At 35.0% G+C, this 17,528-nt stretch overlaps 2 protein-coding genes across 2 annotated transcripts in view; one reads left to right on the top strand and one right to left on the bottom strand.

Moving 5' to 3' along the window:
• Positions 1 to 3,658: 3,658 nt before the first annotated feature.
• On the top strand, positions 3,659 to 12,600 carry LOC134540835 (small integral membrane protein 8). Its single transcript, XM_063383804.1, has 2 exons — positions 3,659 to 3,858; positions 12,271 to 12,600. Exons 1-2 carry the CDS (start codon positions 3,745 to 3,747, stop codon positions 12,424 to 12,426), a joined length of 270 nt encoding a protein of 89 aa, XP_063239874.1. The 5' UTR covers positions 3,659 to 3,744; the 3' UTR covers positions 12,427 to 12,600.
• A 2,407-nt stretch (positions 12,601 to 15,007) lies between these two features.
• Positions 15,008 to 17,528, bottom strand: part of LOC134540834 (aspartate aminotransferase, cytoplasmic-like) — a 50,695-nt gene continuing 48,174 nt past the window's right edge. Inside the window, exon 8 of the mRNA XM_063383803.1 lies at positions 15,008 to 16,372. Coding sequence (XP_063239873.1) covers positions 15,594 to 16,372 — 779 coding nt within the window. The 3' untranslated portion in view covers positions 15,008 to 15,593. The remainder of the gene's footprint in view (positions 16,373 to 17,528) is intronic.

Here is a 17,528-nt window from a genome sequence, read left to right as displayed (position 1 = left end):
TTTTTGTAAACATACCCCACTCGGATATCTTGAGTAGTTTTCAAATCACGTTTTTTTCAGAAGATCTGCGCACCGTGTGTGTGCCCGGGCAGACTGCAGCCTTAAGACAGTCTTACTTAAAATAAATAACCCTTGTTTTTTATGTTTTTAGTTATCATTTCAAGAATATATTGTAAATAGTACAGATCATGAGAGATCTATTTATCCAAAAACCATTGCGATACGACATTTAGTTTTCAAGAAACGTTTATTTTAATTTTCGATACTTATAAAACTTACATTTTTAAGTAGGTATAAATAAAAGTAGGTAAATGCTAAACCATTTTGGTTGGTAACCTTATCATTTTTTTTTCCAGTATTTTAGGAAGTCCAAAATCATTTAAAAAATAACTATTTTTTTACATAATTTATTTTTAATTGTAAAAAAATTGGAAAAAGGATGAAGTGTGAGTGCAGGTTTAAAATGTAACATTAATTTTCTCGATAGAGCTAGCGAGACCGTATCGGTACCAATCAATAGCTTGTATGTACAACAAGCTATGAAATTGCCCATAAAGTCTCGCTACTTTTTCCCTATATTTTTCAAAATTTTAAAGAAAATTCTTATGTAAACAAATTTTTTAACGGTATTCATTTTTTCCAAATGACTTTACACATCTTAAAGTACTGGAAAAAATTTATACTGAAATCTACCAAATAGTTCAGTATTTACAACATTTATGATACCTACCTACTTAAAAATGTAGGTTTTTATAGTAAGTATAGACAGTTAAAAAAATTGTATCTTAAAAACTAAATGTCGTATCGTAATGTTTTTTATATATATATACAATAAATATTCATGAAATGATAGCCAAAATATTATAAAAAAACTAGGGCAATTTTAATGATGAACGATGTCGATGTTTTTGGACTTTTTCGTCGATGCATCGGCGATGTATCGCTCTTCAAAACATCGATGCTAACATCGATGTTTCATGAACGATACATCGATGTTTTCAAAACATCGATGTATCGTTTGCATCCCTAAGAGCGAGTCAGTCGTCAGCCAGACACGAGTGGCAGTGGTCACGGAAGCGGGCCGCTCCACGCTAGTGGAAAGGGAGTCGTGGACCCGGCACGAGAGGCAACGGATGTGTTTGTGACGTCGCTCGGGACGGTGAGATTGAGCGGGCGCGGTATTTGCAGTAGCTCTAGACTTTGCCGTGCGGAAGTGATTTCAGCTTTGCAGTCGAGTTTGTTACTTTCTCATTCAGTTGCGTTCTCTCATCTTGTCATATTTCTCACGTGTGTTCTTCTCTTAATTTTTGTGAGTCGCGGTTTATTTTTGCAAACTGGACATTCGCCGTCGCATGTACTGTGCTTTTACGTTTCTTCCCGGTCATTGTGGTGTACAGTCAGACAGCTATCTTATTGCACGCGAGTCATAGCGAATTCAATTCTTTGCAGTGTGGGTAATACTCGTCACGGGCGGTACGTCCCGTATTTTCAGTACCATATAAGTGTGCGGAACCGGGCTTTACCCTATAGAAAAAGTCATAGGCGGAAACGCGGCAGCCCCATGTAAAGTGTTCATCTTCTTGAATATAAAGGACCAGGAAACTTTATTCGAGTTGTTCTAATTTCAATTCTGGAGACTCAGTCCTTCGGCCACGCGGCCTGAACCCCCCTCTCTTGAACCCTGAGTAGCCGGCAACATAGAAACATTTCAGGGACTAGTCGACCAGCTTACGACAGTGTTATATTAAAATATGTTCGAAACGAAATTCTTAGAAGTCATCGGGTCATTCCAAATTTTGATTGGTAAAATAATTGGGTTTTTAGGGATTCTGTGATGTCAAGAGTATGATAGGGATTCAATTCATAAAAACTATGACGCCGACCACCAATGCTCCTCTATGTCACATAGACCGCTATGCCTTATCAATGCCTCATGAAATCGTGTGCACCGAATGCGCTCGGGTGCGCACTGCAGTGTAGAAAGTGCAACGGGGCAAACGCCACGCAATTAGGGCACGTCGGCGGAGGAGACCGGCCGGGTGTGGCATATCCCTCCGCCGAACTACAAAAATGTTTATGTATTTTTTTCCACAGGAATGTATTAGACTTTATATTTATTGTTTAATATTTTATATTTTCCAAAATTATGTTTCACCATACGCCTTGTCCCAAACATGGCCGGTTCAGTTTCCCACGAAAATCACGCGTTTTGTGGGGGAGGGCTGGCAGGGAGGGGGTTCGCGCGCGGTGAGAGCAGCAGTATCCTTCCGGAGCTCACAGAGGCCGGAAGCCTCCGTGCGACATGGGACCAGCATTTCTTATTTTCACTGATATGTAGTTTTCAATAGTTGTATAATTCCGTAAACCTTTTCTTTCAGTTCCGTGGTCGGCCTCGACTTACCGAGTGGTATATAACCTAATTATTCAGTACTCCAACACGAGCATTCGATGTGATACGTAAATACTATGTGCGAACTGCGAGATGGTACGTCGGCGCTTCACACAATATCCTAGCCAATCGGCTAATTAATTTCAGCCAGCACGGGGCAGCCAGTAGGCAACACGTAACAAACTATCATAGTAACGCGTCAATTTCTGGGACAGTCCTAAGATTAATGTAGCGTCGCTGGAGTTACGTGCCTACGCATTCTTAGCCCAGTGTACTACGTAATTATAATTGTGAAGTGTAATTTTGCTCAGGATTCTAGTGTGTTATGTTAAGGTTTGCTTTTGTAATCATCGCATCATGTCCAAAGTGAATTACCTTACCGGGTAGTAAAATCGTGAGCCGCCACTGAGTGAGTGGTCGCGTGTGTGACGATTCGATTCGGGACAACCATTACGGCCAGGATGGGCAGCACTATGTATAGAGCTGTGCCGGAATAAATTTATAAGAAATCAGCCGGTACTTTCTTGTTCTTTTCAGGTGTCCCGAGTGGCCAAAACAGCTCGGGGGGCCCTACTGTGTCGAACCACTGCCTCTAGCCACAAGGCCGAACATACCTACACTTAAGTCACTTAAATTCACATAGAGGTAGCGGGGTTCGCGTCAGTTAAAATAAAGTAGAAGCAAATTAAAATACATGAAATTGTCTTTCCTGGATACAGATAGTTATCTGATTATGTCTAACAAAGAAATAATATTAGTTCAACATAACCTTACTCTACCCGTCACCAGAATTTCTTTTTAATTAGAATTTTATAAAATTTACATTTTTGTTTTGTGAGACTCTATCTTGATTTCATAAGTTATGAGAATATGACATTTTCAATATTGAAACCAGCATGAAGTTTTTGACTAGCTTATATGAATCGAATAAATTTCTTTTAATGGCTTTATTTTTTATTAATATATTTTAATGACAAAAAAACACCTAAATGAAAATATAAATTTGATTCCACTCTTTCATTTTCTGAAGTAAATTTCTTCACCCACTTCTGCGATTTAAAAAAAAAACTTTTTAAAGTTATTTTTTTCTAAAACCACTTAATTTTTTTTCTCTTTCAAAAAAAACTAGTTCTTATTATTTAATTAATATTTATTGTATCCAAGATGGCGCAATTTCGTACCTTTATCTATTGTTTTTCGCGTTTATCTACTCTATAATACGTTCTATGTTTAAACAAAATACTTTTTTTATGTATTGGTAGAACTGTAAAAATGTAAATATTTACCTTTTGCATGAAATCGTTTTTACTTGTTCTAACATTTGTAACATGTAAATTGTTTTAAGAATACTTAAAATGAAACTCGGTTATATTTTAAACAATAAAGATCCAGCTCCAGGAGAAGGTTTAAGATCTTTAAGAACGTCTAATGTGTTTCGAGCTGTGAATTTTGAGTTATACACAAGGCCTGTAAGTACTTAACTTGTTCTGCGTTACATGGAGATTTATATCTGTACCAAAACAAACAGTAAAAAAGTAATCTAACCGTGACAAGATTGTGATTAATGTATTATTATTAATTGCCACTAAAGTGTTACATCATATGAAAACGGTTCTTTAAGTTAGGTTATGTGTGCGGTAATTTCTTAAGGTTATGTTACATCTGTAACAGCATGCAAGAATGTAATTAGCCAAGATTGGGGCCTAAAAAAAAATTAAGAAATACTTTGTTTTACTATCTCACCTTTATGCTAATAATTTTGTATAATGCTGTTCAGATATTTCAAGTAGTTTACTGGTAATACTTTTTTAAATCAGCTACAGAATTTACATTTTATATATTATTTACCTATTTAAATAAGCTGACCTATCCCTACTGACATCTGAGTTTGCAAGACTATGCTACACATGCAATATTCTAAACTTGGCTGCACATGTTAAGAGGATTCAAAGTAGTCACCAAAAAATGGGGGAAAAAAAACTCACCTATGTGAGAAGTATGTACAAATCTTTGCTAAAAACCCTATTTTGGATACTGACTATTTCAAAGCTTGATCCTTCACAACGTCGACAAGATATTAAGCTAAATCCAACTAGCCTAAGCTTGTCCTGGCTTGAAAAAAGTTCAGATTTTACTCTTTCCGCTAAAGTGAGGTTAAGTTAGGTCCTATAATTTAGGAAGAAACACAAAGTAGAAATATTAAAATTCAATTGGTATCTTCCTACTGCACATCACATGTGTGTTACCAGAAAATATTTAAATATTAATATTTTAACGAACTTAATTTTGTTGAACCATAAGATAAACATAAAAAAACTAGTGTGCAGATCTTAAAATTTTACCCATACATTAAAATTTTACAAAAATCGTAAATTTTGTCAATTTCTATAAACTTTTATTGCGAGGCAGGGTCAGAAAATAGACATAAACCGATTAAAATTATTTTTTAAGTCTTTTTTTCTTTTTTCTTTTTATAGGATTTTACTTACCCACTACATACAGCAGCTTGAACAATTTTTTAAAACATTTCTTGACCTACCATATCATCAATTCTTTGTATAGAGGTCAAGAAATTGCCTTTTCAGTACTTTGAGGACTGGTATATAAACTATGCAAGAGTGCAAGAACAAAAGGTGCAAAATGTTCAGCTACCACATTTTAGAGTACCGGTTTATAAACTATGCATGTTCCAGTAATGCAATGCAAGTGTTGTTCAACTTTCGACAATTTTTGCATTTAGGCCAGCATTTCTGATGTCCATATTAGAAGACAAGTGTTCCGAAAGCTGTTAAAAACTCGGATGTTTTGTGCATACAAGCGCCTTGATGTTCTGTTTATTTATGCACACAAAGTTTTTTCACTTATTATACTTTCACACAGTGAAATAAAATCACACTTTAATCAAATTATTGACAATACGTTTTCTTTTCATGGTAGGCCTAAATACGAATCATTACAAAACCCCAGAAATATAAATTTGTTTTCTACTGTTTTGCAATTTTTAATTAAGAGTTGGCAACATCTTGCAATGTGCCTACTTTACATTTATTGCTTGTTTTAACAAAATCATCAGGCTGTTGACTTAAGAACAAAGTATGAAAAACAATCAAATACACACTGAAATACAAAACATACCGTTTTCTGTAAATGGAGTTCTGAAAGTTTACTATTCTCTGAGATCTTAATGTTAAAACCAGTTTTTTTAAATTCAATCGTAAAGAAAACTTTCTCATTAACCCGTTCCCTGATTATCCCGAGTTAACTCGGGCTGTTAATCGTAATAAAAATATATTATCCCGAGTTAACTCGGTCTTTATGTGGTTTTCGGGTTGAAAATTTTTTAACCCGAATAAACCCGTATATTTACTGTATAAATGGTACTCAATGCTCCACTAAAATTTTACTGCCTACCGAGCCAGCGAAGCTGGCTTGTTTTGCTTCTGCAAGCAGTCACTAGGTTGTGCTGCTTGTATTATCTGCTATTCTTTCATGTACTGCGTGTTGCCTTCTGCGCGGTTTCGATTGCGCGCTTTTCGACAAATTGTATTTGGTTTTGTGCTCAGTTTACATATTGCAAGTGAATACCCATGATTGTAAAAATTGAAATCATCATAATTACGTGTTTCTTTTATTATTTGTTTGTTATAAGTGACTAGAATATATGTTTTTACTGACAGTTTATTTTTTTTATAACTCAATGTAAATAAACTGAAGTTTTGACAGTTCTTACATCCTAAAATGGATAGTGATGATAGTAATTGCAGTGATAGTGAAATAGTAAGTATCGATGGCGATGTTGAAGAATCTGGTAGCGAATCATCTTGTTCAGAAGGTGAGTGCAGTTCAGACTCCGACAGTTCTGTTGACTGGTCGGCTTTGCGACCGTGGTGCGAGATAGACAAAACACAACAGCCTCGTCCTCCACCACCACCAAGATATCCGTTCAAAGGTATTCCAACAATGAATTTCCAGCTACCAGGAGATGAAAGCGATGATTTGTTGGAGTATTTCAAGTTGTTTTTCGATGACAATTTACTCGAAATCATTGTTTCTGAAACAAACCGATTTGCAGAGCAAACTCAAGCCAAACAACCAGGTTCATCAAAACAGTTTCGTCCCACTACAAAAGAAGAAATTATTGTTTTTTTGGCTGTGATAATATTACAGAGCATTGTGAGGTTGCCTGAACAACAGCTCTATTGGTCGAAAAATCCTTTGGTTTCCGTACCAGTTTTTTCAAAAATACTATCCTACTGTCGTTTTGTTGAACTGAAACAATATCTACTGTTTTCTAACAACGAATCTTACAATGCTGAAACTCACCCCAACCCAAAATTAAATAAAATTTGGGAAGTGTATCAGAACCTAGAAAAGAAATTTTTTGGTCTCTACACACCCGAAAGAGACCTTACAATTGATGAAAGTTTGCTGTTGTACAAGGGGAGACTAGGATGGGTTCAGTATATTCCAAAAAAGCGTGCCAGATTTGGAATAAAAACTTTCATGTTATGCGAGTCGAAAAGCGGCTACGTGGTCTCTACAATCATATACACAGGGAAAGGTACTTCACTGAATGAAGAGTTCAAAGAACTTCCGATGTCATCTCAAGTTTTGATGACTCTCATGAAGCCCTTTTTAGACAAGGGATATTGTCTCACGACAGACAATTTTTATACATCACCACAACTTGCAGATATTCTGATTTCTCGCAACACTGACACTTATGGCACAGTAAAAATGAACAGAAAAGAAATGCCAGCCCAACTTAAAACAAAAAAACTGAAAAGGGGTGAAATTACAGCTTTTCAGAGAGGAAAAGTGATGGCTCTTCGATGGAAAGACAAAAAGGATGTCGTTCTTCTCAGCACCATCCACAATGCAGATACGGTCGAAGTGAAAACTGCCTCTAAAACTGTAACAAAACCAAAGGTGGTAGTTGACTACAACAACACAATGGGAGGAGTTGATTTAGTTGATCAACATATGTCCACTTATCCACTTCCTAGGAAACGTGGAAAGAAATATTATAAGAAGATTTTTTTTCCACCTAATGGAATTAGCATTGTGGAATTCCTACGTTATGTACTGCAAACAAGGTGGCAAAAAATCTCCGCTACAGTACAGAATGACAATTGTCCAGGATATATTTGAAAAATATTGCCCGTTTGTTACATCTCCATCTCGGGGACGTCCAGGTACCACAGCACATCCTCTTCGTCTGACAGGAAGGCATTTTCCTGATCTGATACCAGCTACTGAGAAGAAAGCCAACCCAACAAGGCAATGCGCTATGTGCAGCAGAGTACGTGACTCAAGTGGCAAGAAAATCCGCAGAGAAAGCCGTTACTTCTGTGCAGACTGCAATGTTCCTCTGTGTGTAGTGCCGTGTTTTCGTGTGTATCATACCTCACACAAGGTAGAATGAACCACATGGTATAATGTGTTTTATTCCTTAGTGTTTGAAGTGAATAAGTCTACAAAGAATTAGTGATATATACAATTTTGTGCGTGGAAATTTATGACAAGAGTTAACTCGGGATAATAACTATTGGAAAATAAAAAATTCAATATTTATATGAAATTAATAAATAAATGTATCAAACTTATGTGCAATGTCATAAGCAAATATAGTTATTTTTGAATATGCAATAAACCAAATTGATGTTTTTGGATAAGCACTGTTGATTTTATTTGTAAGGGAAGGGGTTAAAAATAATATATTGGTCATACCTGTCACCCTACTTCATACAATCCTGGCTATGGCCTTGCATACCTAATAGTTGCAAAGATCCTGTCAGGATCGCTGATGCAGTCGTTCATGAAAGGGAAATTCGATAGCGTCTTTTCATGCACCCTTATGGCCCTTAAGGGTTTTGTGTTGCTATGTTTTAGTAAAAAAAATGTAGCAATATTTATTTATTTTTGACGTGACGTCTAATAAATCTTTGAACGCCGGCTGCACGCACGAAAAAGTGTCCCGTTACACACATTGCCCCGTTATGCTGTGTCCCGTTACACTCATTGTACGCTTGCACTGCATCTATCTCTCTTCCACTCGATTGGAACAACCATCGATTTGACTTTTTCCAGGCACATTAAACTTGAAACACTCCCATTCGTTTCCTACTTTTCCTTCGTCCTATCCTTAAACAGAACAACACAGATTGGAAGAAGTTAAATAGCAAACATGTATAAAAGTTATAGTTAAAATAATCTCTTTGTTAAAGTAATAAACATATTTGAATTAATGAGTGCAAATAAAAGTAAATTTATCAATTAAATTGTATATTTCATTTCACTCCTTCTTTGTATCCATACAAAATAGTGATAATTCAATAAAAATGATTCAATTTTATTCATAAAAGTGTGCAATCATTTCATCAATGTTTTGTTATGACGTCACGTTAAACTTTCATCCGTAAACTGACTTTACAGACAACCAATTTTTTATTTGTAACATGCTTTTCAACAGTTAAAACTAGTTACCTAACTTTTAAAATAGGCACAACACAAATACAGACACATGCTTATAGATAAATTCAATTCAAACATTTCAAATAAAAATATCATTTTTAAATTTTTTTACTGTAGTAAAAGTGGGACTAACTAAAAAAAAATTTAAATGAAATGAATGTCATATGTATGAAGCCAAAAAGTTTATCGAGAAACTTGAATTGGTTTTCTGCAACGTAGTGAGAGGATATCCAAATGCTTCAAACACTGACACAACCTGATTTGACAGAGAAATAGTTTTCTTGTCATTCAATTGTTTCCGTTTACAATTTTCCAATGATGTATTTTCAGGGAATTTTTAGGCTTGTGCAGATCCTGTTTCTTTATCTGAATTGAATATAAATAATTTACAAATATTGAATATTTTTTGTAATGAGGTAAACATAGGTCTAGTGAAACTCATATTTTTTTTAATTTTAACTTTACAAGAAATATTTATTCAAAATACAGTAAAATAAAAAAATGCTATCGGAATATAAAACCATAAGTGTGTGTTGTAATATTTTAAGTTTTAAAATTCAGTAAATACCTCCTAAGACGTTTCTCAAAAATTAAGACTTATTAACAGGGATAAACTTATTTATAAAAAAAAGGTAAAATTTTATTTAAAGGAAAAGTACTGAATTTTTTTGAAGCTACTAGGCAGTAAATTTTCTTAAGTGGGATTTTATTAAAATGTTTCTTCTGTTGTTTGGTTGATCCAACTATTTTTACACACATAATGAAGTCATTTTTAACCACTGGCAGATTATTTGTTACACGTAAAAAAAAGCATGTCTATACAGCATGTCCATTTACTATTTCCGTTCATCTTCGCTCCATTTGGATCTCCCACTCGTGGACTCTTCATCTCCTTCTGTACCCACCTTTCTAGCTTCCCCTTACCTCTTTCCCTCCCCTCGAGCACTTTGAACATCTTCACCACTCTGTCTGCCTTCCTCCTCCCGTTCATTGTGTCCTGCCCCAGCTCCTCCGTCATCATAGGAGAGATTGCAAAGGTGAATAGCGATAAAACCGAATTAACAGCGGAATCCAGTCAATACATCGCCAAACACAGAAATGGTTGTCAAAACACCGAAATGCAGCAAAATTCACATCAAATACCTCATTTAAGCTATTGAAATATAGAATTAATTTTATAAATCTTTAGTTTGGTTTTTATTTAAAAACCTAAAATGTTACGTACAAAGTAAAAAAAAAAACATATTTAGTTTCTATCTATGGTTCTTTTTAAAGGTAAATTAAAGCAGTCTACAGCTGATACAATGCAGACATGGGTAAAGATGTACAGAGATACATCACTAACAAATTTAAGTAAGTATTTAATGATTTTGGGCTGTTAACAGTGCATAATGATTTTTTTGGCTGTCTGATATGTTTTATTTGCAATTTTTTTGTTGAACTTACTCTCATCAGTAAGATATATGTAGAATTGTATTGTGTAAATATTTTAAGTATCTTACCACAAATTGTTCACTTCAACAATTTATTTTAGCAATTGATCATTTCAACTGTTTGAATTTTATAATGACGTCAAAAATAAAATCCGCTATTTTTAATGGTGGAATTAGCTTTTTTATAACACCATGAAATCTTGGCTCTATCCATCACCAGGTACCGGTCCCAACTTCAATGCCAGGGCGGCCACATTTTGGGAAGTCAGGGAAAAATCAGGGAATTTGGAATTGGTCAGGGAAGGTCAGGGAATTTACCTTGAAATCCTGGAAAAGTCGTGGCATTTCTCCAGTTATAGGGACACAATTGTATGGTGAATTGCGATCAGACCAAAAAGCATGTCAGTTACACCAAATAACACTGAAATGCTAGTATGTACCCGTAAAACACCAAATGAAACTGAAATCCTGAATTTATTAAGCATTATGAATCAGAACTTAACTCGAATCACAAAATCATAATTTTTGAATATGTTAAATTCAATTAATGTAATAGCTGAGTTCAAAGTTTGTAACAATATAAATAGATTGATAAAAATGTACTTTTCTTCTTTTGATCTTGCGATTGTTATTAAATAGTAACTTTTTTTTTTATGTATTACATTGGCACATTTTTAAACACACACTTTCAGAATTATTTTTACTCTACCAAGTAGTTAAGACTCACTATAAGTTATTTTATTGTGAAAGTGCATTACTATTTAACAATCAAAATTACACTTTTTTGGTAAAATAAGTATTATGAAACATTTAACTTTTCCTAAACATAATTCATAAATAACCAAAATGATACCAAAATCTCCTGTTTTAAAAATGAAATTGGTCTATAAATAAAACAATAAAATCTTATCTGCCCACTTGTTGCAATTCGAGGGGAAATTTTCATACTCCAGTCTGCCATCACCAGGTTATGGAAGAAATTTTTTTTCTATATGATTTCTTTAGTGTATAATCATACACACTATAAAATGGCTTTTGCAAGATTTGGTTTGAATTTTTTTTTTGTGTGCGTAACTTGATGCCAGCTATGGGAACGGTAGAGGCTGTGTTTTCATTACTTCTTTCAGAAAATTGCAAGGGAGGTAATTTTGGTTTTTAAACAATACTTAGTCAAGGAAATTTTAAATTTTTGTCTTGGAAAGCCAGGGGGAAATCAGTGAGACTTAATTCAGACTTTTATTAACTACGAAACTATATCTCAAACGGCTGGTACTAGGAAAAGCTTGTTACAAAATAAAACAAGTTTTGTTCTTATTGCAAACACTCAAACAAAACTACGCATTGCAGCACCCCTAAAATTAAACAGCTCATAATAACGCTTAAGTAATAAAGACTTTGTATGTTGATTTAAACCACAATTGGTTTAAAAAAGGTTGTTTTATAAAAATAACCAAGTGGGTTTAAAATTATGTATGTTTAAGTATAATATCCTCATTTTTTTTTAACGAAAGATATAATTCCACTAGTAACAGTTTTATCATTTCAATTATTTGAATGAATTATAAGTAACACCCAGATAAATACTCTAAAATTAAAAGAAAAACAGTATGTAGTAGTTAATTCCTATTCTGTTGGTAATCCCGGCTGTACTGTAAAGCCCCATTCTACAGAGAATCCTCCTTCCTGTTGGGAAAATACACTTTCTGTGGTCAAGTCCCAGTCAGATGTGCAGAATAGTTGTCATAACTGTTCTGGTTCAACGTTGAGCGGCAGAAAGCGGGATGTTGTACGGCTATCGTTTGAACTTGGGGGGGGGGGGGGGGGGGGGAGAACCCAAATAACTAACTAACGTAATAAAAAATATCTGGTGTAAAGAACAAAATAACAAGTTTTTTTTTTTCCTTCAACTCTAATGTGTTCCTAAACTTGAGTGGAGATATACTGTGTTCTCTCTCGGGCAGCGGTGTGTTCCAGAACGCGGTGGTGATGGGGCTGGGGCTGTGCGCGCTCGCGGTCAGCGTCGGCTACATCGCCTACATGCGCCGCAAGTACGAGGGCATGGGCTTCTACTCGGCCGTGTCCAGGGACGGGGAGGAGCAGTTCCTGCAGAAGAAGTCCAAGTGGGACTGAGACCCTCCGACCTACGTCCGTCTCCGGTGCTTCCGTTTCTGCGACGGAACAATCGCTGTAAATAAAAGTAGTAGTGGCCCTTTCCCTGCTCCCCCTCCCTGCTCTCAGTGTTTTCTAATCCACAAACCCCCCCCCCCCCCCCTCCAAAAAAAATAATAAACCATCTGAAGAATATTTTAAAGTTCTTTATTGATGTCTACTACATCATCTGTGTTCGTCAGTGCTGTCATCATGATACTCGTATACAATTGAACCACCAATTGGAAGAAGGGAATAAATCCAAAAAAAAATATGAATGGAGATAATTAAAAAAAAAAATTTATAACTCTTTTTACTTTCAACTTACAGGCTCATGTGATATCAATGAAAATGAAGAAAATATAAATAAATTTTTGATATATTTAATAATAGAGCTGGCTGAAATGTATGATATAGTCAATTCTTGTTTAAATTTTCTTCAATCTAGTGAATTTTCACTGCTTGAAAATTGTGGTTTTCTTACCATTAAGACATGGCACTCTTTTATTGTGGTTGTGTTTGTTCCCTGCCTGCGGTTCAATCTGTCGGGCGGTTGTTAGCCCACTGTGTCAGTCTGTGATGTTACATTATTATTTTTTTTTTTTTTCCATGACCCAAGTTCGTTCAACGGAATTCTTGTGCTGTGTGATATTTAAATGTGGAACCTTTTTTTTTTTTTTTTGTCAGTGCTTTCACCGTTGTGCTGTCCATTATTCTTGTTTAGTTCCATCGCTTGTTTCCATTTGTCAGACATCAGCTGATTCAGTCTTGTTTTCTGTAAATTTTTTATCCTTGTATTCCTATTTTTTGTTTTTGGAATTTTTCCTTGACGAACAGTGCAAAACTGCAATGGCGTTGTGTCCAAAAAAAACTGCATTTAATTATATTTACACTACAGAGCAAACAGCAGCTTACATGGGATAAGAAAAATACAAAAATAGATGTTGGCAAAATGTAATGATGGAATAATTTATTTATTAACTAGGATTACTATTTCACAAATGTAAATGAAAAATGTTTGTGTTCTACTTCACAAATTTTTACCAATCCAGGATAAATTATTAATGAAGTAAAATATATTTCCAGTTTCCAAAATTACCAGGGTTATCAAAATTATTCTATTTTACTTTCCAATATTCTTTCCAAGTATATATTTTTTTTATTTTGCTTGGTAAATAATGTCTATCATGGCCAGGTGTTCATAAACTTTTCGATGTAAGGTGTCATCGCTTCTAAGGCTGTGTCCAAATCCAAGTATAGAGTTGTGTACTTGTGACATTGTGTACTTCAATTGCTCTCGTGGCATACTTGTTGAATCCAGATGGGTTCAAAGTTCGGCCTCCCCAAATGGTATTAGCCAGCTGACAGTTTGTTACAAAGTATATTTTTTCCCCGAAAAATGGATTTTGTTGTAAAAACAACGTTCAACTTAAATAAGTAATTTTTTAAACCTTCAATGGTGTCGCTCAAATTTACAACGATTTAATTTTTAGATTCTACCTTTGTATAGTAGTTAGTGCATGTATATGTACAAAACTTCCTTAGACATGTTTAAAAATTTTATTTTTCCATTAAACATATTAACGTAAATGTTGTATGAAATATCACCTACAAAATTTTTTTTTTTTTTTTTTTTTTTTTTTTTTTTTTTTTTTTTTTTAAATAGCAGCAACATTTCTTTAACTTTAAGTGTGCGAGAAGTACGCAGTACTTTCATACTTTACTTCCAGTTCGGACCATCCTTGTGATGTCATTTCCGGGGACACGTACTTGTAAGTGTACACTTTAGGTTCATTGGGCGGGCCACCAACGGGACTTTTCAAAATGGAACAATACCAGTCACCTTGTTGAACAATTCTTCTTGGGATTTGTTCTTACTGTAGTTTCATGAACTCGCTCACAGCATGTTACCAGTTACTGGATGTGTGTGAAATGGAGGACTGTACCAAGGTGTAGAATACCATCGATAGAATCAAGATTTTTTTAGAACCATAGTAAAACCAGAACAATGAAAAAACATGTCAATTATCCCTTACAACACAAAAATGAGAAAAAAATTATGAAGTTTATCAGCATTTATGAAGAACCTAACTCAAATTACAAAATTAAATTTTTGAATGTTTTAAAATTATGAAATTAGCATAAGATTCTACCAAATAGATAAGAAAAAAAATAATTTTTTTTGTGTGAACTTGCAACACTCAATTATATATTACTGAACTTGGGTTGGTAAAATTTTTACACACACAAATGCGTACCAAATGATATCTCTCCTAGAAATGGTAATAAATACTTTATTTTGCTAAAAATGCTTTTTATACCACAGTCAAAATTGCATTATCTTAAAGTAAAGTAACTATCAAGAGGTATTTAAATATCAATTATTTTTGCTAAATAAACTTTTCAATTTTTATGAATGAACTAAATCTGTAAAATTAAAAATATGTAACACAAGAGTGATCTGTATTTAGAACCAATTCTGTATAAGAAAAAAAAAATTAAAATTTTGTTTCTTAACCATAACTTAGTCCATCAGTCATGAATAAATAAATATGCATATTGGTTTTAGTTATGAAAATAAATATATTTCTTTCACAACAGTGCATAAATATATACAGTAGTAAATAACAAGTCTATGTCTAAGGACCATGAATAAAAAATGACCTTTCATGTTGTACATTCACTGGATGTCAAATGATATGTATGTGCATTTACACGTTCAACCTAACATAAACTGCATACATTTTTCATAATGATGTGTCACATACACAACACACACATTGCAAGGTGCTATTAGAATATGGCTTTCTTAATGCAGGGTCTGAGCTGGATTGGAGGTTGCTCTTGAAAAATATATTTTTTATAGTGCCTTAGATTATAAATTACACATAAAATAGCACATTTGAAGCCTTCTAAGTTAAAAAAAAGTCCATTTAGATAAAATTTTTGCTAAAAAAATTTTTTTGTCTTTTCTAACAATAAAAAACACCCTTAAGTCCCCTATCAGTCTTCTTTAAAAAATAAAAAAATAAAACAGAGAAATATAGCGAGGTAGTGGTATACATGTTTGTAAATAAATAATGATTTTTTGAAATGTACATAGGTAAGTACTAGCAGTTGCCATGCCTTTTGCCTCTCAAGCATGGCCATTATGGTATATATACCCCATTGGGAAGTTTATTGAAAATGTAGTTCACATTATTCTTGGCTACGCCCAAACTGGTACCATTTTGTTGGATTTCGGTCGTTGACGGGATGCTCATGAACGTGCCGTTCAGATGCTTAGCGTCGCCAGTTGACATGCCGTTCAGATGCTTAGCGTCGCCAGTTGACATGCCGTTCAGATGCTTAGCGTCGCCAGTTGACATGCCGTTCAGATGCTTAGCGTCGCCAGTTGACATGCCGTTCAGATGCTTAGCGTCGCCAGTTGACATGCCGTTCAGATGCTTAGCGTCGCCAGTTGACATGCCGTTCAGATGCTTAGCGTCGCCAGTGGACATGCCGTTCAGATGCTTAGCGTCGCCAGTGGACATGCCGTTCAGATGCTTAGCGTCGCCAGTGGACATGCCGTTCAGATGCTTAGCGTCGCCAGTGGACATGCCGTTCAGATGCTTAGCGTCGCCAGTGGACATGCCGTTCAGGTGCTTAGCGTCGCCAGTGGACATGCCGTTCAGGTGCTTAGCGTCGCCAGGGGACATGCCGTTCAGATGCTTAGCGTCGCCGGCGGACGTTCCGTTCTGGAGCTTTTTATTGCTGGCGGACAAGCCGTTCAGGTGCTTAGCATCCCCGGACGTTGCGCGTAGGATGGAGTTGCGGATCGCTGTGGCGATATACGACACGTTGTGGCTCGTGACGCCACACATGTTCATGCGGCCGCTCGACAGCATGTAGACGTGGTAGTCGTTCACCATGTGTTTCACCGCTTCCGCTGCAAAGGAATTAAAAACTGATGAATTAACGATAATAAATGAACGAACTAGGACATAACCTCTCGACCACATCGGGGTCACTAGAGAGGGCGAAGGTTGATGACTTGAGAATGGAGCGTTGGGACAAATTCTATGGGTGGGGTGAATTGGAGAACCTAGATAAAATCCACCAATTCGCTGCAGAGTCCAACAATTTTCCACTCGTTAAAATTCCCCACTGGGAATCTAGCCTGGATTACACTGGTATGAGGCAAGTGATCTGACCACGATGGCCTTTGAGAATGGAAGAAAATTAGGTATGCTGTATAATGTCTAGGAGAGTATCAATATTATATTTTACAAAATTCAGCTACCTATCGTTAGGATCAAGATGATCTGTTTTTTTATTTTTATACATAGTTTTATTCATAAAAATGGTGTATTAATCAACAATTATTATTCTAAAATATTCCAAAATACTTATTTCACCAAGATAGTTTCATTTTGACTAAAACATGATGCAACTATACAATAAAATTATTAGTAATAAGCATATCTAAAATCTAACTCATTGAAGTAAAAATATGTTACTATTAGTAACATGCAAAAATCAAACAATGTTACATTCATTTTCTTCCTGTCCATTTGGTTCAAACATTCTGATACACAATTCATGCTAATTAATGCCATTCATTGAATTTACCATAATCAACTTCAATTTTTTATTTGAGTTTCGTAAAATTGTTTATTAATTTCAGGTTTTCAGTTACATTTTGGTAATAATTGGTGTATTAACTTGTTATTTTGGTGTTATATATGTTGTATTGCCATGGAGTGCAGTGTTATTTCAGTTTTATCACAATTATCCATATGCTACTGTCCCTGTTTCTTATCCAGTTATTATTATACAACTGATTACTCATACACAGGTTATCAAAATGCAAATAAAACAATGGAGAACATGATTCTTTTGCAAAGTCAAAACCTGAAGTATAATAAATTTTGGTCCTGTCAGAGAATGAAGAAATACAAAATTTTATCAAATCTGTGTTAAAGATAAAGCTAGACTCTCAATTATCCGTCTTATCCGTCCGTCACCCGTTCATCCATCAATATAACATGACCTGCAGCCAGTCAGATGGCCTCAAAAATTTCATTCGTCAAATCCTTGCTAAG

Source organism: Bacillus rossius, chromosome 17, assembly GCF_032445375.1.
Source record: "Bacillus rossius redtenbacheri isolate Brsri chromosome 17, Brsri_v3, whole genome shotgun sequence".
Classification (NCBI taxonomy): domain Eukaryota; kingdom Metazoa; phylum Arthropoda; class Insecta; order Phasmatodea; family Bacillidae; genus Bacillus; species Bacillus rossius.
The sequence above is the reverse complement of the archived record's forward strand: the minus strand, read 5'-3'. Positions and strand labels throughout refer to the sequence as shown.

What these genes read in the sequence shown, in the direction of transcription:
- LOC134540835 (XM_063383804.1), top strand. Translation starts at nt 3,745, where the DNA reads ATGAAACTCGGTTATATTTTAAACAATAAAGATCCAGCTCCAGGAGAA. An exon ending in TTGAGTTATACACAAGGCCT is followed by an intron (nt 3,859 to 12,270) that starts GTAAGTACTTAA and finishes GGTGTGTTCCAG; the next exon opens with AACGCGGTGGTGATGGGGCT.